At 48.2% G+C, this 26,893-nt stretch overlaps 1 protein-coding gene and 1 long non-coding RNA gene across 6 annotated transcripts; both read left to right on the forward strand.

Annotated features, from left to right (window-relative positions):
- The first annotated feature begins 10,710 nt into the window (after window positions 1-10,710).
- Window positions 10,711-14,512, forward strand: LOC131404263 (uncharacterized). 3 transcript variants are annotated; one of them, XR_009219765.1, is made up of 4 exons: window positions 10,711-11,423; window positions 11,522-11,622; window positions 12,275-12,385; window positions 14,461-14,512. It is a non-coding gene; the product is annotated as an uncharacterized LOC131404263 (long non-coding RNA). The 3 variants fall into 3 exon arrangements; XR_009219766.1 differs by having other exon boundaries at window positions 10,711-11,043; window positions 11,342-11,423; window positions 11,522-12,385; XR_009219764.1 differs by having other exon boundaries at window positions 11,522-12,385.
- A 6,120-nt stretch (window positions 14,513-20,632) lies between these two features.
- LOC131404258 (glutathione S-transferase Mu 2-like) lies at window positions 20,633-25,818 on the forward strand. 3 transcript variants are annotated; one of them, XM_058538724.1, is made up of 8 exons: window positions 20,633-20,715; window positions 20,965-21,040; window positions 21,479-21,543; window positions 21,844-21,925; window positions 22,024-22,124; window positions 22,929-23,024; window positions 23,108-23,218; window positions 25,279-25,818. In XM_058538724.1, the coding sequence occupies exons 1-8, from the start codon at window positions 20,680-20,682 to the stop codon at window positions 25,366-25,368; spliced, it is 657 nt and encodes a 218-aa protein (XP_058394707.1). In that variant the 5' UTR covers window positions 20,633-20,679; the 3' UTR covers window positions 25,369-25,818. The 3 variants fall into 3 exon arrangements, with proteins under 3 accessions (XP_058394707.1, XP_058394708.1, XP_058394709.1); XM_058538725.1 differs by having other exon boundaries at window positions 23,108-23,191; window positions 25,282-25,818; XM_058538726.1 differs by lacking the exon at window positions 23,108-23,218.
- The last annotated feature ends 1,075 nt before the right edge of the window (window positions 25,819-26,893 follow it).

Consider the following 26,893-nt stretch of genomic DNA (forward strand, 5'->3'; position numbering starts at 1 on the left):
ATTCTCTCCTGGCCGCCTGAACTTTCCCACTGGCCCTGTTGCTTCAAGGGTCTGACTGTGGTGCTGATAGTGACTGGGTGCACGGGGATCCTGTGTGGGTGTAGGTGTTCTGAGACTTCTTGTTCCCATTTCTGACACCCTTAGGGCAGGAAGCCTCACTGGGCTCTCTGTGGAAGGGAGGCCTGGATCTGTCCTTCATTCATCCTCCATTATTGAGGGCTCATGGCTCTGCAGAGCTGTGTGTCTTAGTGAGTAGGGCCCGGAGGTTGTGGGAATCCCCACTGGAGAGAACCAGCATTCCTTTTCCCTTCTACATTGTCTGGCTTTATCACATGTGTAAGGTCTCTAGGATCCTATCTCTACTCTTTTCTCAGATGCCTTCAAGGCGCCCTCTCCAGGCTTGCTGCACAGCTGTCATTGGGACCTTGTTTCTTGGTTTACTCCCTCATTTTCCCAGGTACCCGGGAGATAAGTCTTTAGTCCCTGCATGTCTGAAAATGTCTCGCCTAGTGTACACTGAACTAGTACTTGGTTGGGTATAGAATTCTAAGATGAAGACCCTGAGACCTCTGATGGAATTACTGACAGCTTCTAGAATTCAGCATAGCTGATGAGAAGGGTGATGCCAGTCTTACTTGATCCTTTTATAGATGGCCTTTTTTTAAACTTAAGAAGAGTTTAGGTTCTTCTCTCCATTCTGAGGTATCCATGTCAAAAGTTTACTTGGGGTTCTAAGGGCTGATGTTTTCCCACTTCACACCCTTCCAGGAACATTCTAAGCTTAGTTTTCCTCCACCTCATCACCAGTCACCATTCCTCCATCTGCATTGCATCTTCTGGAAGTAATTTTAAATCACACTGCAGAGTTCCCAAACCATGCTGCCATAAATAGTTGCTGGTTTTGTGGATCTGGTATTCAGGCAAAGCTCAGGTGGGAGAAAATAATGAAATCAATACAGGACTCTTATGCAAAAATACAACCCAATGAAAAAGGGCCAAGCCTTGAGCAGTCATTACCTAAGAGAGTATCCAGGTGGCCAATAAGCACATGAAAAGGTCCTCAACATCATTAGATATTGGGGAGATTATAAATACAGTTAGGTCCCCTTACGTACCCACATAGGCTAAAATTAAAAGTACTGACCATTGTTCTTGAATTTGTGGATTAACGCACTGTCACTCATTGCTGGTGGGACAACCACTTTGAAATACCAGCGATATCTACTAGAACTAAACTTACATCTAGTCTATGGCCCTGGAATTCCACTCCACGTTACAAACCAACAGGGAGGAGTGCCTATATCTTCAAGAACATGCACAATAATGTTCAATGCAGCATTATTTGAAATAGCCAATAATTGGCAAGAATCCAAATGTGTATCAGTGGGAGAATGGACAGATAAACTGTGGTGTATTAATATAACTCCATTATTCATATGATGGAATACATACTACAATGAATATACCACAATGAAAATGAATGTGCCACTGCCACACACAACAGCACGGATGATTCGCACAGACACGATGTTGACCAAAAGGACGCAGACTGAAAAAGTACATACTCTATCATTCCATTTACATGAAAGTCAACAGGCAAAAGGAATCCAAGATGACAGGTCAGCTGACTGGTGGCCTTGTGTGTGGGGTTGCTCATTGAAGGGACCTCGTGAAGTGCAGGAACTGTTCTCTCCTGGTCTGGGTGGGGATTCCATTAGAGTAGACGTATGGAAAATCCCATTGAATTGTTCACTGGAGATGTGTGCACTCACTGCATGTGACTTATACTTGTGCATGTGACATTTACGTATATGTTGTCTTGCATATTAAATTATTTGTGTGTTTTTCTTTATCATCTGTCTCTCCCCTTAGGACATAAACACCATGAGGGCAGAAATTTGTCTCTTCTTGTTCAGTGGTGTTACAGGTGAACACAACCCCCAGAACAGCACCTGGACCATAGTGGGTGCTCGGTGAAGAGTTATTAAGCAAATTATATTCTAATCTGAGTGGGATCATTTGAAATATTCTTCTTGTTTTGAATTATGCCTACTTCTTCGGGTAGGTGAGATTGTGTGTACCTATATTCTTAGGTCTGCTCTTTTTTTTTCTCTTAACACTTCACTTAATAATCTGTGCATGTTGGTAGTCCACACGCGGATATCCTTCTAAATATTTAATGGCTTTGTAGCGTTCCTTCCTGTAGATAAAGTGTCATTTGCCTAGTCAGTCTCACACTATGGGGCATGTGGGGTCTTCTAATATTTACCTTCCTTTACAACACTGTGATCATCTTTAAGCTAAGGTTTTCCTCTGGTTTTGGTTATTTTATTTGGGTAGATCCCTAAGCAGACCCCAGAAGGCAATGGGCAAGAACAGACAGTTTTATGCTTTTATAATAGATTATTTTATTGCTCTGCAGAGAGACTCATTTAATTTATGGTGCCACCAGCAAGGCATGTGGACCTCTTTCTCCAGTATGTTAGGCCCTTCGGGCTCCACAATTTCATCTTAGGCTAGTTTCATCGGTTCATAAGCCTACCTTGAAGTTTTCCACCTTTACCTTTTGCCACTTGCTTATTGGCTGTGTATGTTTCCACCTGATGAATCACTGTGTAAGAATCTCTCTGTCTTAAACTCTGTTTAATGATTCTCCACCCCGGACTTAGTCAATTCTTCATTCACTGTTAAAACATGAGGTGGTGGCAGCCATTTCTCTATAGGCACAATGTAATTAATTGTAGTTCTATTCTAGGCTTCTTATCATATAGCGAATGAATACACAAATTGATCACAATAATCAATGAATAAGTTTGTAAACCAAACATAACATAAAAAGCTAGCCCCCCATCTTTTGGGGGGGCTTTTTTGTACTAGACTGGACTGGCTGAGATGCCTTACAATACAACTATAAGGAGGTTTGGAGTGAAGATATAATCTTCCTGTTGGTAATCTTGCTCATTGCTACTGTTTTTTTTTGTGAGGAAGATTAGCCCTGAGCTAACATCTGTTGCCAATCCTCCTCTTTTTGTTGAGGAAGATTGGCCCTGGGGCTAACATCCATGCCCATCTTCCTCTACTTTATGTGTGGGATGCCTGCCACAGCATGGCTTGATTAGCGGTTCACAGTTCCATGCCCAGCATGAACCCCGTGCCCCCAAAGTGGAGCGTGTGAACTTAAGCACTACGCCACCAGGCCGGCCCCTCATTGCTACTATTTTAAGGCCTTTAAAGGGCAAATCAGGGGCCGGCCCGGTGGCGCAAGCAGTTAAGTGCACGCGCTCCGCTGTGGCAGCCTGGGGTTCGCTGGTTCGGATCCCGGGTGCACACTGACACACTGCTTGGCAGGCCATGCTGTGGCAGCATCCCATATAAAGTGGAGGAAGATGGGCACGGATGTTAGCTCAGAGCCAGTCTTCCTCAGCAAAAAAAAAAGAGGAGGATTGGCAGATGTTAGCACAGGGCTGATCTCCTCACAAAAAAAAAAAAAAAAAAAAGGGCAAATCATCTGTCTGCCTGCCCGTTTTGCCAATTCCAGGTGCGTGAGTGTCTCTAGGAGGCCTTAAATGGTAGATAGACAGTGGGAAAGGAGCTGTTTCTATGGTGACTTCATCCCTGATGTCCATGTCTGTGGCAGTGTCTAGGTACTTACATATTCAACTTTTGGTTACCCCTATGTGGGTGTAAAAAACAGAGAGGGTCTCAGACTGGACATTGTGAGTTTACAGTGTGTTGTAGGAACTTTCTGTACACCTGTCTCAGTCATGTGGATACCTTTTGTTTCCCTGGCTCCTCTGAGCCCATGCAGTTCCCAGCAGGGCCCCCAGAAGCATGGCCAGCCACCCTCAGTCTTTCATCTTTAGCCTAGTGGGGTTGCTCCACCTCTGTTCCCGGTTGACCGTAGTGGTCCAGGTGCTGAAGACCACTGGACTCACTTTAGCTCTGGACCCTGGCTCCCTGCTGTGGGGGAGCTGGTCTGTCCTGTCTTCTCCACAGCACTCTGGTGCTTTCTACACATAGAATGCCCTGGTGACCACCTGACCTAGTTCCCCCCATCCTATGTGGGCACCTGTGCAGGGCTCTGATGTGCTGAGGTGGGAGACTGACAACAAGGATGACCCCAACCCACTTCTTGGTGGATACCTTTTTATTTATTTATTTTTGGTGAGGAAGGTTCGCCCTGCACTAACATCTGTTGCCAATCCCCCCCCCCTTTTTTTTTGCTTGAAGAAGATCAGTCCTGAGCTAACATCTGTTGCCAATCTTCCTCTATTTTTTGTATATGGGATGCCTCCACAGCATGGCTGATGAGTGCAGCAGGTCCGCGCCCAGGAACCTGCGAACACGGTTCCACCGAAGTGCAGCGTGTCAGTCTTTAACTACTCAACCACGGAGCTGGCCCCTGGATACCTTTTAGAAATAAATTCCGTTCATCCTGTCTAGCCATGCCTCAGAACCTCCTGAAGAATTACTCTCCTGGCCCAGGCCTCAGTGCTGCCTGGCCCTGGACAATGTGCAGAGAGGTCCGAGGGGCCCTGTTGTCTGACAGCCAGTGTTATACCACTCCATGCCCTGTGCCCTGGAGGATCAGCTGCCCAGCCCATCCACCCACCATCTCTGCCCAGCTCTCATTGTCTTGTCCCTGATCTGCAGCCTGGTGCCTGCAGCAACAGCCCCCAAGGCAAGATTGTTTCCAGGTCCTCCTTGCAGACAGACCCCTCTGACAGCCTGTTGCCAGGGGAGTGAGTGCTCTGATCTCCATTTTGCTAGCTAGAGTTGCCAGGGCAGTGTTTTCTATTTGCAGCTTTTGACCCATGGACGCTCACTAGAGTCCCTTAACCTTGACACTACTGATACTTTGGGCCACAGAATTCTTTGTGGTGGGGGGCTGTCCTGTGCATAGCACGGTGTTTAGCAGCATCCCCATCTGCTAATCCAAAAGATTCCAGTAACACCTCTCAGTTGTGGCAATGAGAAATGTCTACATACGTTGTCAAATGTCCCGTTGGGTCCAAAATCGCCCCCAGTTGAAGACAACTCATATAGTGCATGGGGACTAGCACTTAAAAAAAGAAAATAGGGATAGCATGGTGGCATAGTGGTTAGGTTAGTGGGCTCCGCTTTGGCGGAGGTTTGGCCTGGGGTTTGCAGGTTTGGATCCCAGGTGCGGACCTACACAGTGCTCACCAAGCCGTGCTGTGGTGGCGTCCCACATACAAAATAGAGGAAGATTGGCACAGATGTTAGCTGAGTGACAATCTACTTCACCAAAAAAAAAAAAAAAAAAAAAAAAGAATTTTACAAAATCAGAGTGCACCAAATGTAGTTTAGTCTTTATTGATGTCTTTTCAATTAGTTATTTCAATTAATAATATATGTATGTATGTCCTGGATCATAGGGTAAATGTGTGTTTTTTAAGTTTTGAAATATGAGACTTTTAAAAAATTTGCAAAAATAGTAAAAGAACTTCTCTACACCCCAGATGTTAACTTTTTCCACACTTGTTTTCTCCTCCCTCCCCCTCTGCGATCTCTTTCCCTCCCTCCCTCCCTCCTCTTGTTCTCACTATGCTCTGTAGGAGAAAAGGCATTTATAACAGAATCACCATACTCTGTTCTCTAAGCTGTCATTCCTGATGTTTGGATTTAGGTTCATAAGTGACAGTGGTTATAATCATCCTCACCTCTGTTGTCCTTTCCAGGTTAGGTCACACATGTCCTTGTCTATAGTTTGTGACAATTTACATAATGCATTCCTATTTTGAAAGTTTTAAAAGTTATCCAGGAAATTCTCGAGGACTAGGTATCCTTTTGTGTTATTATTATTTTTTTAATTTGCTATTCTTACTTCATTCAGAATCTTTCTTTATTTTAACACAGTTTGATATATTTGTGTTTGTTCCACTTGGTTGTAACATGAATTAACCATTAGCTGAGAAAAATGTTTCCCCATTTTTAGAAACTGGATTTTATTCATCTGTAACTGCCTTTTTGTTTCTGCTGTTGGACCGATGCTCTATTGATTTAGCTAATGTTTTCAGAGAATTAACTAATGGTTTTATAAACATATGGGTTAACCTTCAATATTTTTCTTCTTAGTATGGTTTCTTATTTTCTGTATTTTTCACCTTGAACTTTTTTTCTTTTCTAAATTCTTGAAGCCCTAGTTTGTCTTTCCTTATTCAAAATAAGATAAGCATGTAAAAAAGTTTTTTTCTAAATTCTAATTTGACAGCATCTTGTAAATGGTTATTTTTATTGTCTTATTTTCAGAGTAAAAAAATAAATATTCTTTGTAACCTGGATTTCAGTAAGTTTACACAGACAATATTTAAAAGACTTTAAAAAATTGTCATGAAGTGGGACTTTTTTTTTTTTATTGATGTTTTAATAGTTTTTAACATTGTGAAATTTTGGGTTGTACATTTTTGTTTGTCCGTCACCATATATATGTCTCCCTTCACCCCTTGTGCCCACCCCCCACCCCCATTGCCCCTGGTAACCACAATACAGTTTTCTCTGTCCATGTGTTGGTTTATATTCCACATATGAGTGAGATCATACAGTGTTTGTCTTTCTCTTTCTGGCTTATTTCACTTAACATAATATGCTCCAGGCCCATCCATGTTGTTGTAAATGGGATGATTTTGTCTTTTTTATGGCTGAGTAGTATTCCATTGTATATATATACCACATTTTCTTAATCCAGTCGTCAGTTGAGGGACACTTAGGTTGCTTCCACTTCTTGGCTATGGTGAATAATGCTGCAATGAACATAGGGGTGCATAAGCCTCTTTGGATTGTTGATTTCAGGTTCGTTGGATAGATTCCCAGTAGTGGGATGGCTGGGTCATAGGGCATCTCTATTTTTAATTCTTTCAGGAATCTCCATACCGTTTTCCACAGAGGCTGCACCAGTTTGCATTCCTACCAGCTGTGTATGAGGGTTCCTGTTTCTCCACATCCTCTCCAACACTTGTTCTTTTTTGTCTTGGTGATTATAGCCATTCTAACGGGCTTGAGGTGATATCTTAGTGTTGTTTTGATTTGCATTTCCCTGATGATTAGTGATGTTGAACATCTTTTCATGTGCCTATAGGCCATCTGTATATTTTCTTTGGAGAAGTGTCTGTTCATTTCCTCTGCCCATTTTTTGATCAGGTTGTTTGTTTTTTTGTTGTTCAGTTGTGTGAGTTCTTTATATATTATGGAGATCAACCCCTTGTCAGATGTATGTTTTGCAAATATCCTCTCCCAGCTGGTGGGTTGTCTGTTCATCTTGATTCTGGTTTCGTTTGTCTTATAGAAGCTCTTTAATCTGATAAAGTCCCACTTGTTTATTTTTTCTTTAGTTTCCCTAGTCTGGGTAGGCATGTCATCTGAAAAGATTCCTTTATGACCAATGTCAAATAGTGTGTTGCCTATATTTTCTTCTATGAGTTTTATAGTTTCAGGTCTCACCTTCAGGTCTTTGATCCATTTTGAGTTAATTTTTGTGGATGGCGATAGCAGATGGTCCATGAAGTGGGACTTTTTAATTCTACTGTTGGTATTTTTTATAATATGTAGTTTCATATTCTGAGGTAGTTTTATATAGAATTTCTGTTATTTTACCTTGAGACTTTAGAATAATAGAGTAGAGCTGGAAGGAATTATGGAATGCAGACCAGAAGTCAGACTAGAGGCCCGTAGAGCAAATTTGTCACAATGTATTTTGATGTCCTGCACAGTATCATCTCAAAATATTAGAGCTTGCTGACATTTTAAAATCAAGAGAGAGCACGTGGAAATCCAGAAGATCTGGCAACACTGGGACTGAATTTCTGGGAGGTCATAACTGGCTGCAATCACTCCTCTCAGACCACTCTCCAGTTTCCCTAATCCCCACTGCTCCCTATTGCCTTTCACAGACCCATCACACCCACTGGTACAATGTGGACCCTGCATTTGAGAAGCTGCTGGGTCAGCCCTCCTCCTCCTTCTGCAGAATTGTCCTCTTCTTCTGAAGGGCCCTCTGTGCTCTGGGCCCATCTCTTGTCTCCTCAGTGTCTTTGTCCTCTTTCCCCTGCATTCAACCTCTCTCCTTCTCACTGCCTCTGTGTTTAAACACACGGAAATGTGTCCCGTATTTTAAAAAACATCTCTCTTTTCTCTACTCACTTGGCTTCCAGTCTTTAATAGCCAGGATTGTCTTATTCACGGTGCCTACCATATGACCGAATCTGAATGATTGTTTCTTCAATAAAGGAATGACCAGATGGATGAATGCTAATGTAACAATATCCGTTCTACCTATTTTAATAGTTATTAATCTGTTTAATGTTAGCTTTTTTAAAAAAATTATTTTCTCAGTGGAATCTGGTAAATTTTCTGTCCCAAATTCATTATGTATAAATAAACTCAGAATGACAACTCCTTAAAGTATTACGAAAAATATAACAATTAAGAGGGCCAGCATTTGTGTGTGTGCACGGCCGCCATCACCTCCCCATGGGCCAAACTACCTGGAATTCATCTTGACCCTAGAGGCTGCATCCTGAGCCTGGACTCAGACCTGGCTCCTGGAGGACTGGCAAGATCTGAATGGGTGGGGAGCCTCTGCAACAGGCACTAAGCTCTGCCGGCCTCTGGTGACATCCCCCCCAGCTCCCCAGTTAGCAGAGATGCACAGACATCTGACTTCTATGATTTAATAGCAATTAGGCAAAGTCTCTATGTCCTTCTCAACCTCCACTCCAGACTTTATCTTGGTGGTTGGAAACCTCTACTGAATCCTGCATTCATACCTTTCTATCCTAACAAAGTGTTACCTAATTTTAAAACTTATTTTTCTGTAGTACACCAACCTTGCCCTTTAATTTCTAAACCCATTTTTTTTTTTTTTTTAGAGTTCCATCGCATCTGTTTTCACATATGCACTAAACCTTGTAATATCCTTTAAACAAAGGAAAATGAATCACAGGCCAAACTATGTCCTATTCTAGTTTTGAAATAGTCTTTTGCCTTCAAAGAGGAAAGTTGGCAGGTAGGACCTTATTCTTGTGGAGGTTATACCACAGGTCACAGATCACAGAGGGACCTCAAAGGCCATCTGAGCCACCTCTCTTGCCCAACCACACATGGGTCAGGAGCCACTGTCAAGCCTTGAACCGGAGAATCTGTGGCCCCGAACAGCCGAGGGGGCGCAAGGCCCACCTGACGGTGTCCTATGCGGAGTGATCCAGGCTCCCGGCTGGCCACCTGATTCTGGCCGCCGTGTGCAGCAGAACAGGCATCTGACCCCTCAGAGGACAGCTCTTCCCGCCTCAATCACACTCTGTCTGTGTCCACTACAATGTGAGTCACAGTCCCTGTCAATGTGAGGGACATCCAGCTGGCTGCCAGGACATCTCTGGGGCTGCACCTCCACACCTTCCTCTTCGCTGGGACTGGTTCTGGATTTAGAGTCACAGTTTAGGCCATAGCTAATTGATTAGTTCACATTTGATGCTTATCATTCCCCCCCCCACCCCCCCGACTGAAGTCCTTGAAAGTCCTTGAAAGGGAAACACTGAGACCACAGGTCCTTTTCTCTGCCCCTTGTCCTGGGTGGTCCTTCCCACGCACTGAGAGTCTGTTGTGGCGGACAGGCGGCGGTCACGGATTATAAGGACTAGGAGGAGGTTTCAGACTCTTCTAGTCCTGCTCTTCCTGTGACGTGTGCTGATTTAAACCCTCCACTTCACAGGCACCGCTTTTTGTTCTTAACCTGGCATCTGAGCCTCCCAGAGCCCGCGGGAACTGGGCAGCCCAGGGACAAGGCTGAAATGCCTAGTGGGGAGGGAAGGGAGAGAACATTATTCTTTACGGCTCAAGCTTGTCTCCCAAGCTCACTGCCACATCCCCAGGACCTAGCGGAATTCTCAGTGGGGGCAGAGGAGCCAAGGAACCGGGTGAGCCCGAGCCAGGCGGCCTTCGGCGGTGTCCTGGCGACTGGACCTCGGCCCCCAAGTCCCCGCGACTCTGGCTGAAATGTATTCTACCTCCGCCGGCCTTGGGGGTGTGGTCGCCGAGGGTGTTGCCGAGTCTCGGGGGCGCGGCGGGGGCGGGGCCGGGAGGGTGGTGCGCGCATCAGGCCCCGCCTCGCCCCGGTCGGAGAATAATTTCCAGTCCATCTCTGCTGAGGCCCTCCAACTCAAAGTGCCAACACCAGCACCATGACCATGACCTTGGGTTACTGGGATGTCCGCAGGGTGACCGAGGGGTCCGCGCGTGCGGCTGGGATGGAGGCGGGCGGACGAGGAAACGCTTCGCAGCTGGGGACCGGTTCTGGAAGAAAGTTCCTCTTCGGGGCTTGCTGGAGCCCAGCCCCATCCTGCCGCCTGTCCTCTAAGGTGGGCGTGTGTGCGGGCGGCTGCGGGGTGCGTGGAATGTTACCCGGAGAGACAGGGAGCAGTCAGGCTCTATCTCTGACCTCTGCCCCGGCCTTCTGTCCCAGTGGGCTCACGCCATCCGCCTGCTCCTGGAGTTACACAGACTCAAACTATGAGGAAAAGAAGTACACGATAGTGGACGGTAAAGGCATTCTCGTGGTGACCCGACTTCTGCCCAACTCATGCTGACTTGGTTCCAGGCACCCCATGGCCCGGCCACCTGTTGCTCACCTCTGCCGCCCTCCAGCAGCTGGAGCAGGGCCTGCTCCTTCCCTACCCCCTTTGAGGGTGCAGCTCTCCTGCCAAGGCAGGATGTGGGAGGGAATTGCTGGACCCCTGTCTCAGTAATTGGGATGGGTTCCCCTAACCCTGTATGAGCCTTACTCATGTAGGTTCCAGAGCCCCATTAGCGTTCTTCCCCCCAACCTGGAATGTGAGACTCAGCGGTTCAGATGCCAGATGCCCCTGGTCAGGGGTCTTGTCACTGACTCCTTGGAAGGTTCCCCCTACACAGGAAGGAAGGTGGGACTCTGGGAGGTTTGTTTCACTCATCTTCTCCACCACAGCTCCCGACTATGACAGAAGCGAGTAGCTGAAAGAAAAATTCAAGCTGGGCCTGGGCTTCCCCAGTGTAGGTGCAGGGGATGGGGGGCTGTGGGGACACATGAGAGGCTTTTTTCTCTATCTCCTGTCCCAGCTTCAAGGGGTCAGGATATGGGGCCTTCTGCGCAGCCTCTCTGCTTCCTGGTTCTCTTCACTGCCTTCCCTGATGCTCTATGTTCTAGCTCATTCATTCATTTTACAATGTAATTATTTAGTGCCTACAAGGGTCCAGACACTTTGAGTGCCAGGTTTCATCTCTGCCCTTGCTCAAGGGAGGGTGTGCAGGGGAGCCTGGTGGCCCAAGCGACCAGGTGTTGTCCTTCCAGCTACCCTACTTAATTGATGTGGCTCACAAGATCATCCAGAGCAACGCCATCCTTCACTACATTGCTCGCAAGCACAACCTATGTGAGTGGGCTGGGATTGGGGTGCAGGGGACAGGTGGCCATGCCCTGGACTTGGCTGGGGTGGGATGTTGAGGGGGAGTCTCTGTTGTGTGGCCATAGGTGGGGAGACAAAAGAGGAGAAGATTCGCATGGACATTTTGGAGAATGAGGTTATGGACTCTCACATGGCCCTAGTCCTGCTCTGCTAAAACTTTGACCTTGTGAGTTTCATCTCAGTGGGCTAGCTTTGGACAGGGTTTAATGAGGAGACCGAATTCTTAAGTCCAATCTACACTGTTCCTATTTGCCTTTTGAACTCCTTGGAGCTAGTGATCTTCCAAGCTGGCCCCTCTACTGCCACCAGAGAGACCTCATAACCCTCAGTTATATCAAACAGCACTCCTGGGTTGGACCCAGTGAGTGTGCTTGGAGATGAGTGGTGACAGATGCAGGGACAGGGTGTATTGCTCTCTGCCCTGCCATTGCCTCTCAGAGATGGGAGGTGGTCCCCAGTAGGAGTCTAATGAACACAGGTTGGATTAATTCATAGCCAGGGCACCGAACCAGGTGCCGTCAGGAGGCATGGCTGTTCACCTCTGGCAGCTTGGGTCACACTCAGCCCTGGGGATGTCTGCCCCCCTGCCCAGGGAGTCTGTGTCTGAGGGTGGTGACAGCTGTTTTGTGCCTCAGGAGAAACTGAAGCCTGAGTACTTGGAGGCGCTCCCTGAAAAAGCGAAGCTCTTCTCACAGTTTCTGGGGAAGAGACCTTGGTTTGCCGGGGACAACGTAAGAGAAAGGCTTTGGGGAACAGTAGTTTGTCATTGTTCTCAGGCTTCAGAGTTGGGCGCCCATTTATGCTTGGCCTCTCTGCAGATCACCTATGTGGATTTCCTGGCTTATGACATCCTTGATTATCTGCGTATGTTTGAGCCCAAGTGCCTGGATGCATACCCAAACCTGAAGGACTTTATAGCCCACTTTGAGGTGATTCCTTGATCATCCTTCTATTTATGTCTTCTATCTTTCCTCTTCTCCCTAATGCTTTCCTAGTTTTGTAGCTAAAATGAAGAAAACTAGCATTCATTGAGGATTGTGATATCAGGATCTGTGCTGGGATTTCACGTATATTGTGTCAAATTTAATCTTTGCCACATTTCTACTGGGTAGAAGAATTATTACTTCTATTTTACAGATAAGGAAACTGAGGCTGAAAGGATAAGTAATTTGCTCAAGGTCACAGAGGCAGGCCAGGCTGTGCTGGGCCCCCTGTTAGTGTCTGGCTTCCATGGGCAGCATATGTGCCAAAAAGCAAAGACTCAGGACCTTTTCCAGCCTGCATGACACAGCTCAAGACAATGTGGATGCCGGAGAATGTTCAGAAGTTTGTATGTAGCTGGCATTAGTAGAGTTGAGACATGGTAGGATTGATGTTAAGTACCAAAGACACAGACGGTATTTACTTTTGATCTCCAGGAAGTTTGGCAGGAATCGGCTCCCTGTCGGGGGAGTTCTGAGATTCCAGGGCTGTGGTTGGTGCTGGGATTTGAGTCCACGTGTGGGTGCCCCTGTGGAAGGAGTTGATCTTGACCTCTTCTGTTTGGGGCACTGCCTTACCCCCGTCTCTCTTTCCTTCTTCCAACCAGTTACCCAAGATTCTGTCTCAGCGATGGGCAGTACATTTATTTTAGGTCCCATTCACTGATCTGATCTTCTCCTGTGCATGAGGCACTGGGTCAGGCACAGTGGGGATGCAAAGGTGAGGCAGCTCTGGAGCCCAGCCTCCTGGGGCTCAGTGCAGTTGGAGAGCTACAGGAACCAGGCTGTGTGGTGCGTGTGGGCCCAGCTGGCCGCGGGAGGAGCACAGCCTGGACCCCACTCACAGCTCATCAGTGGTCACCCAGAGTCCGCTCGTGGAGAGCAACAAAGTCTGCTCTATTACAGATTTGGGAATTTGAGGCATTAGTCCAACGGTTTTTAGCCTACAGTCTGTTTTCCTTTCCCACTCCGCATCAGGAAATCTGCTTTGTCAGCTAATTCTCATCAGCTCTGGTTCTGGTCCAGACTGATAGGCCTCGGGGATTATGCAAGAGCTGGGTTGACTGACTGGCAGGGAGGGATGAAGACAGCTGGGGCTACAGCCTGCAGCTTGTTGGGGCCTGGCCATTTGTTACCCGCAGTCCCAGGATCTTTGAATCCTTTAGAGCTTACTGGACACTCTCTATATGGGAAGATGTTGCCCAAAGACACCTGCGTGTCATACCGCCTAGTTGGCTGCAGCAGGGCTGGGAGTGAGGAAGATTGGGGCCCAGTGAGATTGGGCCCTGATAACACGCCAAGCAAAGGGACAGTCTCCTTTAAGAGGAATAATTAGAGTCTGGCCTGGCTTGGCTGCTCCATATCCTCCTATCAGATTTCTCTGAGGTTTTGCTGAGTCATTGGGTGAGATCTGGGCTCTTCTACAAGCTGCACAGGCACATTCTGAGCCCCTTTGTTCTGCTAGGGGTCCCTCTGTGTGCAAATGCTGGGAAGCCAGGCGCCTCACTCTGCAGAAGGGTAATGTTTGTGCAGAGAGGGAGGACAAGGCCTCCTGTGGGGAGGAGAGGGGGGAGTGCAGCAGAAAGAGCACAGAGCAGGAGAGAGAGCCAGGCTGCCTTTCAGCCCTCCCACTTACTGGCTGTGTGAGCATGAGGAAGCTGCTTAACCTGTGTGTGCCTCAGTTTCCCTTGTGATAAATGGTGAGAGTAGGACCCATCTTGTAGGGTAGTTGTGTGGAGGTTCTATACCTAGCTCCTATGGCTAGTGGATATAGAGGACCTGGCATAGTGTAGAGTCTCTTTGTGTGGTAACTCTTACTGAGAGATCCTGTTATTTACTGGAAATTCGAAGAGTTAACTTACCAGAGCTGGGGACCCCAGGAAGACTGTCTTCTGCCCAAACACCTGCCCCCACAAGGAAGCGCTGTACCCGGGTCCCAAATTCATTATGCCTGGAGTGGTGCTGCCTGAGCCCTAGTGGGGCAGCAGACCCTGAGATCTGACCTTTCTTTTTCCCACCCTCAGGGCCTGAAGAAGATCTCTGCCTACATGAAGACCAGCCGCTTCCTCCCATGGCCTATGTGTCTAAAGACGGCCTTGTCGGGCAACAAGTAGGGCCTTAGAAGTCCAGGAGATGGGAGCAAGGAGTTAGAGCTGTGCCAGATGTCCGCAGCCCTGAAGAACAGCTAGACCTCCGTGCACCTAGAGCCAGCTGTCTTGCTTCTTTCTCTATCTTTTCCTCGCCAAATGCCTTATTGGCCCCCTTTTCTCCCTCCCTCCCCACTTTTCCTCCAAGCCCCTTAAAGCTTCAGCTCCCCACTTTTCTTCAGTGAAGCCCCCCCACCCCCCAGTATGTTATTCTTTTTGCACTAAAGCCAGCCAGTCTGTCCTTCCCTTCATTTGTTGCTCTGCGTGAGAGGCTGGCCCAGACCCGTGGCCTGTGGAGCTCAGCCCTGAGCTCCCAGCACTGCCCTGAAGACCAGTATTGGCCTGGCATGCAGGCGTTGCTCCCCCAGTGTGGGCCCTGCCCTGCCCTGCCCTGCCGGATCCCCAGTAAAGCCTTAATCACACCTGCTGTGTCTTGTCTTCTTCCTTCTGACCACATAGACTCAGAATTTACTGTGTTGGAGGTGTGGGGGCATCCATTTTTCCTTCTGCTGTCCATTGCAGGGGCTGGGTGGATGGGGATGTGTGTGGTGGGGGCTACAGGTGGGATTATAAGGTTTCTTGTTCATTTTGATGTCTCTTTCATCTCTGCGCCTCAGTCTGGGGTCACCACAGAAGAGGGGCCCTCTGTTCCTGGGTCTCACCTTAATTCGGCCTTCATGGATTGCCTTCTGTTAAGTTGCAGTGCTCTGTGTTATGGTTCTTATGTGGTGGGGAAGCGAGTTGAGCAGTCCACCGATGGTGTGGGATCTGACTACCTTCTGTCATCCTTTCTTGGTAGTTTTCCCTTCTTTAGATACCCTTCCTCTGTGCTCTTACAACATATCTCAGTAAAACATATCTCAGTGTATCATAATTGTTGTTTTATTTGATTTCTTTTCCAACTTGATCAGAAATTCATTAAGGAGAGAATCTATGTTTTATTCAACTTTTTACCTCTATTATATATCACAGTGCCAGGCACACAGCAAATGTTCAATAAAAGTTGGAAATTTGAAGGAATTATCTCTAGGTAAGACCCCAGGCAAACTGTACAGCCATGTTTGGGATTTAGACCTCTAGGTATTGTTAATTTCAGCCACTGGAGATACACAATAAAGTTCAGAAGGTTTTACATCTACAGATCTGGCAGAATGAGCCATTAACTCTGACTTAAGCATTTACTAGGCTGTAGCTGCACTTTGAATAACTTGACCTGAGATGGGAAGGCCTGGTGTGCTGGGCCAAAGGTACACAAATTGGCTAACTTTTGCTCGTTCTCCCAGACCTGTAGATTGGTGTGGGCATTTTATGTTGGGACATCTGCAAAAGAGCAGGACTCATCGGATAAGCATCTGATGAGCAGGTTCCTCAAGCAGTGGCCGGATAGTGGAGCTGGGTCTTATGAAGGCACAGCCTTGAGACTTAGCTCGTAACGGGAGAAGATCTGGAGAAGAATCCTGTTGGGCATTTGTCCAGAAGGTCACTGTCTTGCAGTTATTAAACAGAAAGGGAGCAATAGCAATAATGTTAAAAGTCATTGAGAAATCAATAATTAATTAAAAAAGGTAAAACTGGTAAGATAAAAGTTCAGCAAAGCTAAAAGTTTATGAAACTGCTATGATCAAAGTTAGTTAAGCCAAAATCTTATTAAACTTTAATGTAAAGACAGAACGTATAGAAGGAAAAAAAAAAAAGGAAAGAAGTAATAGAAATTAGGAGTGACACTATGACAAAAGATAAGTAGAGGGAGGAAAAATATTAAATCAGAGTAAAACATGGAGAAAATAGAGAAAACCCAAGGAAGCCACTTCCCTTTATGCAAGTGAGGCAGAAGTTGCCTGCATCACAATCATTCACATTCCATTCGAGAGGTTCAGTTGTGTGGCTGTACCTTGTCACACGGGCAGACCCATATTTGGACAGAAGAATGGATTTTGGTGGCCGACTGTAGTCACTCCCACAGCCAGAAAAGTGGGGATAAAGGTTAAACCCAAGTTCAGGAGAAAACTTAGGTTTCAGCCAGTGGTTTAGAGCAGGTAGGAGAGGGACTAAGGTAGTGAAGACAAGGTCTTTATCTTCAGAGGGACCCAGGGGGAGTGGTGTATCACCTAGGGTTCCTTGCTGCTGAAAGAGGAAGTGATTTATCAGAGGTATCAGGTAGCACATGAATCCCTGAGAGGGCCCAGGGTGTTGGCCTTGGAAGCTGGGTGACCAGGAAGTGCGCCTAATCACCTGTGAGATTGTTCTAGAGAAAGCCCCACAGCCCTTACTGGGCACAGACACTGGAGCTCCTGCCCTGACATATGGCACCAGATGGGAGTGTCTCACCACTGCTGCCTCCAGAATCCTGATCCCTCCTCGACTACCCTTGCCAGAAAACAAATTCTCAGGGCCTGCTTCTTCGGAACTGAAGTCCTGCACAATGGTGTGCAATTAACAGAGCCTGGGTCACAGGCCTGGGCCTCAGCCACAGGGGAGGCTGGCAGAGTGAGTGCATGAACTAGGACTAAGTTCTGCTGTATATAACTGATTAGTAACAGTGGCTTAAATAGGACAGAAGTTCATTTCTCGTGTTCAAGAAGTCCTGGAAGGAGACAGTTAAGCGCTGGTAACGCAGGCTTCATAGTAGCTTTAATGACTTAGCTTCTTAACTTAATGTTCCATTATCCTCTGCATGTGGTTTCCATTCTCTGTGTCACCTCATAGTCTGAAATGGCCACTAGAGCTCCATCATACCTGAGATCCAAACAGCACGGGGGAGAAAGAGGAACAGGGTTGTTCTTTCCCTCTTATGGAAACTTCCTGGAAGTAACATACAACTCTTCTACTTACATCTCATTGGGTTGAAACTCATTGGAAATTACATCTTTTGCCTGAGAAGCAAGAAATGACAGCAGAAATGACCACAGAAGACGGGAGATAGATATCACGGGTCAACTAGCAGTCCTCTACCTTGGGGAGGTGGGACTTAAAATGTGAGACTAATTCCCCACCTATAAGGAGGATGTTTCAAAGATGCAGAGGATAGATGCCTGACATAAACATATTCTTTTCCATATGTGCATTTCCAAACAACCATTACTACAGCCACCACCATGAAATGCTCCTCCTAACGTAATGCAACCATCCCCTGTACAAACACAACACACCGCCCCTCTTTGCCCAAAACAAGAACGACTTAAAGTGTCATCAACTAGTGTACCCAGTTCCAAGTCTGGGCTCTCTGGGTAACATTCAGATGGATATGTTGAAAATGACAGTCTAAAGTGTACTGTCATTGACTCCCAATTCACCCTATGTAAAATGGTAGGAGAATGGGAGGTGGACTAAGGGAATACAGGTGAGCCCTATACTGCAGTTGGACACAGCCTGCACTCAGATTTGCAGAGAAGCTGTTTTGCATTTGTTTTCGAGGCTTATAGGATGCCCTCGTTTGGTGAGAGGATTCCCAAGAGATGTTGCCTAATAAGGCTTTCATACTAAACACTGATATCAGCAAACTAAAGTCAATTCCTGGATTGGCTCTTGTCTCCATCGCTCTGGTGACCCCACTTTCAGAGTCACCGTCATCCCACTTTCTTAGCCTGCATTTTCCTGACTTGTGTGGCATGATGAGGAAATCTTTACTGATGACAGACACACAGAGACCAGCGTGTCATTACATAGTAACTCAAGACTTGGAAGCAGAGAATAAGAGGGGCCCATCATGATGGACTTCAGAAAACTCTTCCGTTCAATGCTAATTGTCATATTCCTACTTAATCAGATCTGGATTTGCCCAATAGCAATTAGGTCAAGTCTGTGTCCTCCTCTACCCCTACTCTACACTTTATCTTGGTGGTCTGAAACCATTATTGAATACAGTGTTCATACCTTTCTATCCTAACAAGTGTTACCTAATTTTAAAACTTAGTTTTCTGTAGTGCATCAACCTTGCACTTTAATTTGTAAACTCATTTTTTTTTTTGGTGCGGAAGATTGGCCCTGAGCTAACATCTGTGCCCATCTTCCTCTATTTTGTATGTGGGACACCTCCACAGCATGGCTTGATGAGTGGTGTGTAGGTCCACGCCCAGGATCTCAACCTGCAAACCCCGGGCCACCAAAGCGGAGCCCGCGAACTTAATCGCTACGCCGCTGGGCTGGCCCATATACTCATTTTTTTTAAAGGTCCACTTATACGTTTTCACATATCCACTAAACCTTGTAATATCTTTTAAACAAAGGAAAATGAACCACAGGCCAAACTATGTTCTATTCTCCTAGTTTTGTAATAGTCTTCTACCGTCAAAGAGGAAAGCTGGCAGGTAGGACCTTGTTCTTGTGGAGGTTGTGCCACAGATCACAGAGAGACTTCCAAGTCCATCCTTGCCACCCTCTCATACCCAGCCACACACGGGTCAGAAGCCAGTGTCAGGGCTCGAACTAGTGAATCTGTGGCCCTGGACAGCCAAGGATCCACAGGGCCCACCCTGACTGTGGTCCTGTGGGGAGCACTGCAGGCTCCTGGCTGTCTACCCCCATCTGGCCACCCTCTGCAGCAGGACAGACATTTGACCCTCAGAAGGCAGCTCTTTCCTCCCGACTCACATTCCATCTGTGACCACACCACAGTCCCTGTCACTGTCCCTGTCAATGTGCAGGACATCTAGCAGGCTGCCAGGACATCTCGGTTTGCACCTATATACCCTGCCTGCCTCTTAGCTGGGACTGGATCTGGTTTAGATTCTCAAGTTAGCCCATAAAGCTAATTGATTAATTTACATTTGATCCTTATGTGGACAGATTTTTGGGACCCCTCTCCGTGGTCTAACAGGTGAATCTAGCAAGAAAACTGCATAGGCTTTAAGTCAGTACAATAAAATCCGTGCTGTACTGTGAAGCAGCCGTGCAGGCCATCTTCAGCCTGTGTCAAAATGACCTTGTAACCACACACCTCATGACTGAAGACACCAGCTGGACAGATCCACAACACAAAAAGATAAAGGGGTACCTTCCTCTCACGTTTCTCAGCTGCATTTCTTAGAGATTGAGGGAATAATTATCGACCCTGGTCCTTGTCTCCCTCCACACATAGAAAACGTCAACGTCTCTGAACTTGTTTGATGCATAACCAAGAAATTCTTGTTTATGTTACCTTCAATGTACAACCTAGAGAAAAGCCCAGACGCACTCTATACCTTTATTTGAAATCTAGTTGTCAGTTTTTTCTTTTCCCTTCCCTGTACATACACTGTTTTGCGAAAGAGCTGCACTTAAACTCACACCCCTCGGAGCAGTACCATCAGAGCACTCTGCTGAACTGTATCACCGGGTTTGAATTCCTCATGCCGATTACTGACTAAACTCCTTCAGTGATATCACCTAGACTCTTTACTTCAGTCGACACTTATCATTCTTAGCCCCATGACTGAAGGGCTGGTCCTCCAAAGTCCTTGAAAGGAAAACACTGAGACCACAGTTCCTTTTCTCTGCCCCTTGTCCTGGGTGGTCCTTCCCACCCCACTGAGAGTCTGTTGTGGAGGACAGGTGGCGGTCGCGGATTACAAGGACTGGGAGGCGCTTTCGGACTGTGCTGAGTCCTGCTCTTCCTGTGACGGGTGCTGATTTAAACTCTCCATTTCACAGGCACCACCTTTTAGCCTTAACCTGGCATCTGAGCCACCCAGAGCCCGCGGGAACTAGGCAGCCTAGGGACACAGCTAAGAGATGCCTGGACGGGAAGAGAAGGGAGAGAGCTTTGTTCATTTTCCAGTTCAGGCCTGTCTCCCAACATCACTGCCAACTCCCTGGGACCTAATAGAGTCTGAATGAGGGCAGGGGAAGCGGGCGAGCCCGAGCCAGGCGGGCTTCCGCATCCCAGCAACCAGAGCTCAGCTCCGAGTCCTCGCGACCCTGGCTGAACACGATCTTACCTCCCACTGCCTTGGGGCTGGGGTCTGCTCGGACGTCAACGCGCCTCCCGGGCGCGGCGGGGGCGGGGCCTGGAGGGCTGTGCGCGCGTCAGACCCCGCCTCGCCCCACCCCCGGTCACAGGATGAATTCCAGTCCCAGCTCTACTGAGGCCCCTGCATTCACAGCGCAAGCACCAGCACCATGGCCATGACCTTGGGTTACTGGGACATCCGCGGGGTGAGCGAGGGGTCCTCCAGGGCAGGTGGAATGGAGGCGGGCGGGCAGGGAAACGCTGCGCAGCTGGGGACCGGTTCTGGCAGAAGGTTCCTCCTCCGGGGCTTGCTGGAGCCCAGCCCCATCCTGCCGCCTGTCCTCTCAGGTGGGAGAGTGTGTGGGAGGCTGGGGTGTGTGTAGGAGGTTACCTGGAGAGAAAGGCAGCAGTCAGGCCCCTCCAGCTCTGACCTCTACCACGACCTTCTGTCGCAGCTGGCTCACGCCATCCGCCTGCTCCTGGAGTACACAGACTCAAACTATGAGGAAAAGAAGTACACGATGGGCGACGGTAAAGGCGTCCTCGTGGTGTCCCGACTTCTGCCCAACTCATGCTGACTTGGTTCCAGGCACCCCATGGCCCGGCCACCTGTTGCTCACCTCTGCCGCCCTCCAGCAGCTGGAGCAGGGCCGGTCCCTTCCCTACCCGCTCTGAGGGTGCAGCTCTCCTGCCGCGGCAGCACGTGGGAGGGGATTGCTGGACCCCCTGTCTCAGTAATTGGGATGGGTTCCCCTTAGAGTTGCCTAAACCCTGTGTGAGCCTTACTCATGTAGGTTCCAGAGCCTCATTAGTGTTCTTATCCGGAGACCTGGAATGTGAGACTTAGTGGTTCAGATTCCAGATCCAGCCCGTCAGGAGTCTTGCCACTGACTCCTTGGAAGCTTCCCCCGCCTCGGGAAGGAGGGTTGGACTCTGGAAGGTTTGTCTCACTCATCTTCTCCACCACAGCTCCGGACTATGACAGAAGCGAGTGGCTGAATGAAAAATTCAAGCTGGGCCTGGACTTCCCCAACGTAGGTTCAGGGGTTGGGGGTGCTGTTGGGGCAAGTGAGCGGTTCTCTTCTCCATCTCCTGTCGCAGATTCTAGGCGTTGGGATCCGGTGCCTTCTGCTTGCCTCTCAGCTTCCTGGTTCTCTTCACTGCCTTCCCGTGATGCTCTATGTTCCAACTCATTCATTCATTTTACATTATAATTATTTAGTGCCTACGAGGGGCCAGGCACTGTGAGTGCCAGGTTTCATCTCTGCCCTTGCTCAAGGAGGGGTGCAGGGGAGCCTGGTGGCACAAGTGACCTGCCCATGTTGCCCTTTCAGCTGCCCTACTTAATTGATGGGGCTCACAAGATCACCCAGAGCAACGCCATCCTTCGCTACATTGCTCGCAAGCACAACCTATGTGAGTGGGCTGGAGTTGGGGTGCAGGGGACAGGTGGCCATGCCCTGGGCTTGGCTGGGGTGGGATGTTGAGGGTGAGTCTCTGTTGTGTGGCTGTAGGTGGGGAGACAGAAGAGGAGAAGATTCGTGTGGACATTTTGGAGAATGAGGTTATGGACACTCGCATGCACCTGGCCAGAGTCTGCTACAGCCCTGACTTTGTGAGTCCCATCTCAGTGGGCTGGGTTTGGACAGGGTTTTGATAAGGAGACTGGACTCTTGTGTCCCATCTACACTGGTCCTGTTTGCCCTTTGGATTCCTTGAAGCTGCTGATCTTCCAAGCTGGTCCCTATGCTGCCACCAGAGTGACCCTCATAACCCCAAACTGCATCAAGTGAAAACTCTGAGTTCCCACCAATCTTAGGATAGAATCCAGACTCTTCTGGGTGGAAATTAGTTCCTACACAGTGTGTTTACCTTGTAAGCCGAGTGCTGTCTCCTTGACACCCTCAGGCATCAGCACATTAGCTGAGTAGTCAGTTCAGGGTCAGCCACAGGACATTTGCACCTCTCCTTCCTTCCTTTCAGCCTCTCAGATTCTACCTGTCTCTCTGGAAACTACTCAAATATTCATCCATTCTCCTGTCATCCACCTGCTAGACCTTAGGATTTCTTTCCCTGAGTCGTTTTAGTTCTTTGCTTATTTAATTCTGCCCGACAGGAGTCCAGAGCTCTGCCAGGTTCCCACAGCACTCCTGGGTCTGACCCATGGTGTCCCAGATGCAGGGACAGTGTGCTATTGCTCTCTGCCTTCCCATTGCTTCTCACAGGTGGGAGCTGGTCCCCAGTAGGAGTCTAATGAACACAGGTTGGATTAAATCACAGCCTGGACACCCACCCCCTGCAGTTAGGGCACATGGCTGCTCACCTGTGGCAGCTGGGGGTCGTGCACAGCCCTGGGGAGGCCTGCCCCCTGCGCAGGGAGTCTGTGTCTGAGGGTGGTGACAGCTGTTTTGTGCCTCAGGAGAAACTGAAGCCTGAGTACTTGGAGGCGCTTCCTGAAAAGGTGAAGCTCTTCTCACAGTTTCTGGGGAACCTGCCCTGGTTTGCAGGGGATAAGGTAAGAGGAAGGCTTTGGGATGGGGAATTGTCATTCTTCGCAGGTTTCAGAGTTTGGTACCCATTTCCTTGGCCTTTCTGTAGATCACTTTTGTGGATTTCATTGCTTATGACCTCCTTGAGCGACTTCATATGTTTGAGCCCAAGTGTCTGGATGCATTCCCAAACCTGAAGGACTTCATGGCCCGCTTTGAGGTGATTTCCCTGATCCTCCTTCTATTCATATCCCTTTTGTTTTGCTTTTTTCCCTGATGCTTTCCTACTCCTGGAGCTAAAATGAAGAGTAACTAGCATTTACTGAGGACTTGCATTATGCCAAGATCTGTGCTCAGGATATTACATATCTTGTATCATATTTAATCTTTACCACACTCTTACTGGAATGTTACTGATAAGGAAACTGAGGCTGAAAGGATAAGTAATTTGCTCAAGGACAGCCAGTGCTGGGCTCCCTGGCAGTGTCTGGCTTCTCTGGGCAGCAGTCAGTGGCTCTCCCTTTCCTGTGCCAAAAAGAGCAGGCTCAGGTCCTTTTCCAGCCTGAGTGACACAGCTCAGGACAATGTGGATGAAGGATAACGTTCAGGAGTGTGTATGTAGCTGGCATTAGTAGAGTTGAGACATGGTAGGATTGATGTTAAGTACCAAAGACACAGAAGATATTTGCTCGTGATCTCCAGGAAGCTTGGCAGGAATCGGCTCCCCGTTGGGGGTAGTTGTGAGATTCCAGGGCTGTGGTTGGTGCTGGGATTTGAGTCCACATGTGGGTGCCCCTGTGGAAGGATTGTATCTTGACATCATCTGTTGTGGGGCACTGCCTTACCCTATCTCCCTTTCCTTCTTTCCACTTACCCAAGATTCTGTCTCAGCGATGGGCAGTACATTTATTTTAGATCCCATTCACCGATCTGATCTTCTCCTGTGCATGAGGCACTGTGTCAGGCACAGTGGGGATGCAAAGGTGAGGCAGCCCTGGAGCCCAGCCTCCTGGGGCTCAGTGCAGTTGGAGAGCTACAGGCACCAGGCTGTGTGGTGCGTGTGGGCCCAGCTGGCTGCAGGAGGAGCACAGGCTGGACTCCACTCACAGCTCATCAGTGTTCACCAGGGTCTACTCCTGGAGAGCAGCAAAGTCTGCTTTATTGCAGATTTGGGAATTTGAGGCATTAGTGCAACAGGTTTTTCAGCCTATAGTCTGTTTTCCTTTCCCACTCCCCATCACAAAATCTGCTTTGTCAGCTAGTTCTCATCAGCTCTGGTTCTGGTCCAGACTGATTGGCCTGGAGATTATGCAAGAGCTGGGATGACTGACTGGCAGGGAGGGATGAGGACAGCTGGGGCAGCACTTTGTGGCCCGTTGGGGCCTGGCCCACTGATACAGGCAGTCTCAGGATATTTGAATCCTTGTGAACTTACTGGACACTCCTATGTGGAAGATGGTGCCCAAATATATCTGCAGGTCATACCGCCTAGTTGGCTGCAGCAGGGCTGGGAGCGAGGTAGGTTGTGGCCCAGTGAGATTGGGCCCCGATAACACGCCAAGCAAAGGGACATTCTCCTTTAAGAGAAATAATTTGAGTCTGACCTGGCTTTGCTGCTCCACATCGTCATATCACCTTTCATTGAGGTTTTGCTGAGTCATTCGGTGAGATGTGGCCTCTCCTGTAAGCTGCACAGCTACATTCTGAGCCCCTTTTTTCTGCTAGGGGTCCCTCTGTGAGCAAAGCCTGGGAAGCCAGGAGCCTCAGTCTGCAAGAGGGGAATGTTTGTGCAGACAGGGAGGACAAGGCCTCCTGTGGGGAGGAGAGGGGGGGGAGTGCAGCAGAAAGAGCACAGAGCAGGAGAGAGAGTCAGGCTGCATTCCAGCCCTCCCACTTACTGGCTGTGTGAGCATGAGGAAGCTGCTTAACCTGTGTGAATAAGTACCTTGTGATAAATGGTGAAAGTAGAACCTGTCTTGTAGGGTAGTGTGTGGAGATTCTATCCCTATATCATATCCCTAGTGCATATACAGCACCTTGCACACTGTAGAGTCCCCATCTGTGTAACTGTTTTTAAGAGATCACGTTAGTTCCAGGAAATTACAAGAGTTAACTTACCAGAGGTGGGGATCTCCAGAAAGACTGTCTTCTACCCCAACACTTGACCCCATGAGGAAGGGCTGTACCAGGGTCCTGAATTTGTTCTGCCTGAAGTTGTGCTGCCTGAGCCCCAGTGGGGCAGCAGACCCTGAGATCTGACCTCCTTTTTCCCACCTTCAGGGCCTGAAGAAGATCTCTGCCTACGTGAAGACCAGCCGCTTCCTCCGCAGCCCTGTATTTCTAAAGATGGCCCTGTGGGGCAGCAAGTAGAGCCCTGTGTGGCCAGGAGAGGGAACGAGGAGCCAGTGCTGTGATTGCTGCCCCAGGGCCCTGGAGAACAGCTGGACCCTCCTGCACTCCCATAGTCACCCCTTTTGTTCTTTTGTCCTTCCTTTCTTTACCCACCCGCACTCAGCCCTTATTTAGCCCCTTTCCTTCTCCCTGTCCCTATTCATCCAGGCCCTTTAAAGCTTCAGTTCCCTACTTTTCTTCAGCAAGATCCCTCCAACGTTATCCTTCCTGCACTAAAGTTAACCAGACTGTCCTCCCTTCAGTGGGTGCTCTGCGTTGAGGTCTCCAGGCAGACCCCTGGCCTGTAGAGCTTGTCCCTGAGCTCCCAGCACTGCCCTGAAGACCAATATTGGCCTGACGTGCAGGCCCTGCTCTGCCCACGTAGTCCCTGCCCAGCCCTGCCTGATCCCCAGTAAAGCCTTAGTCACACCTGCTGTGTCTTGTCTTATTCTCTCCTGGCCGCCTGAACTCTCCCACTGGCCCTGCTGCTGTGTGTCTTAGTGAGTAGGGCCCGGAGGTGGTGGGAATCCCCACTGGAGAGAACCAGCATTCCCTTTCCCTTCTACATTGTCTGGCTTTATCACATGTGTAAGGTCTCTAGGATCCTATCTCTACTCTTTTCTCAGATGCCTTCAAGGCACCCTCTCCAGGCTTGCTGCACAGCTGTCATTGGGACCTTGTTTCTTGGTTTAGTCCCTCATTTTCCCAGGTACCTGTGAGATAAATGTCTTTAGTCTGTGTGTGAAAATGTCTCACCTAGTGTACACTGAACTAGTACTTTGGTTGGGTATAGAATTCTGAGATGAAGACCCTGAGACCTCTGATGGAATTACTGACAGCTTCTAGAATTCAGCATTGCTGATGAGAAGGGTGATGCCAGTCTGACTTGATTCCTTTATAGATGGCCTTTTTTTTTTTCAGATTTTTTTTTATTGTGAAACTTTTGTTGAACATTATTGTTTATCAGTCACCATATAAGTGCATCCCTCCACCCCTTGTGCCCACCCTCCACGCCCCTAGCCCCTGATAACCACCAAACAGTTCTATCTGTGCGTGCCTTGGTTTATCTTCCACGTATGAGTGAAATCACGCACTGTTTGTCTTTCTCTTTCTGGCTTATTTCGCTTAACATAATACCCTCCAGGTCCATCCATGTCGTTGCAAATGGGATGATTTTCTTTTTTTATGGCTGAGTAGTATTCCATGGTGTATATATACCACATCTTCTTTATCCATTCATCAGTCGAGGGACACTTGGGTTGCTTCCATGTCTTGGCTATAGTGAATAATGCTGCAATGAACATAGGGGTGTATAAGCCTCTTTGGATTGTTGATTTCAGGTTCCTTGGGTAGATACCCAGTAGTGGGATAGCTGGATCATAAGGTATTTCTATTTTTAATTTTTTGAGGAATCTCCATACTGTTTTCCATAGAGGCTGCACCAGTTTGCATTCCCACCAGCAGTGGATTAGGGTTCCCGTTTCTCCACAGCCTCTCCAGCATT

Source organism: Diceros bicornis, chromosome 4 (genome assembly GCF_020826845.1).
Source record: "Diceros bicornis minor isolate mBicDic1 chromosome 4, mDicBic1.mat.cur, whole genome shotgun sequence".
NCBI lineage: Eukaryota > Metazoa > Chordata > Mammalia > Perissodactyla > Rhinocerotidae > Diceros > Diceros bicornis.

Coding starts and splice junctions, on each gene's coding strand:
- LOC131404258 (XM_058538724.1), top strand. CDS start 20,680: ATGGCCATGACCTTGGGTTACTGGGACATCCGCGGG. Junction 21,041..21,478: donor GAAGTACACGATGGGCGACG/GTAAAGGCGTCC, acceptor TCTCCACCACAG/CTCCGGACTATGACAGAAGC. Junction 23,025..23,107: donor CCTGGTTTGCAGGGGATAAG/GTAAGAGGAAGG, acceptor GCCTTTCTGTAG/ATCACTTTTGTGGATTTCAT.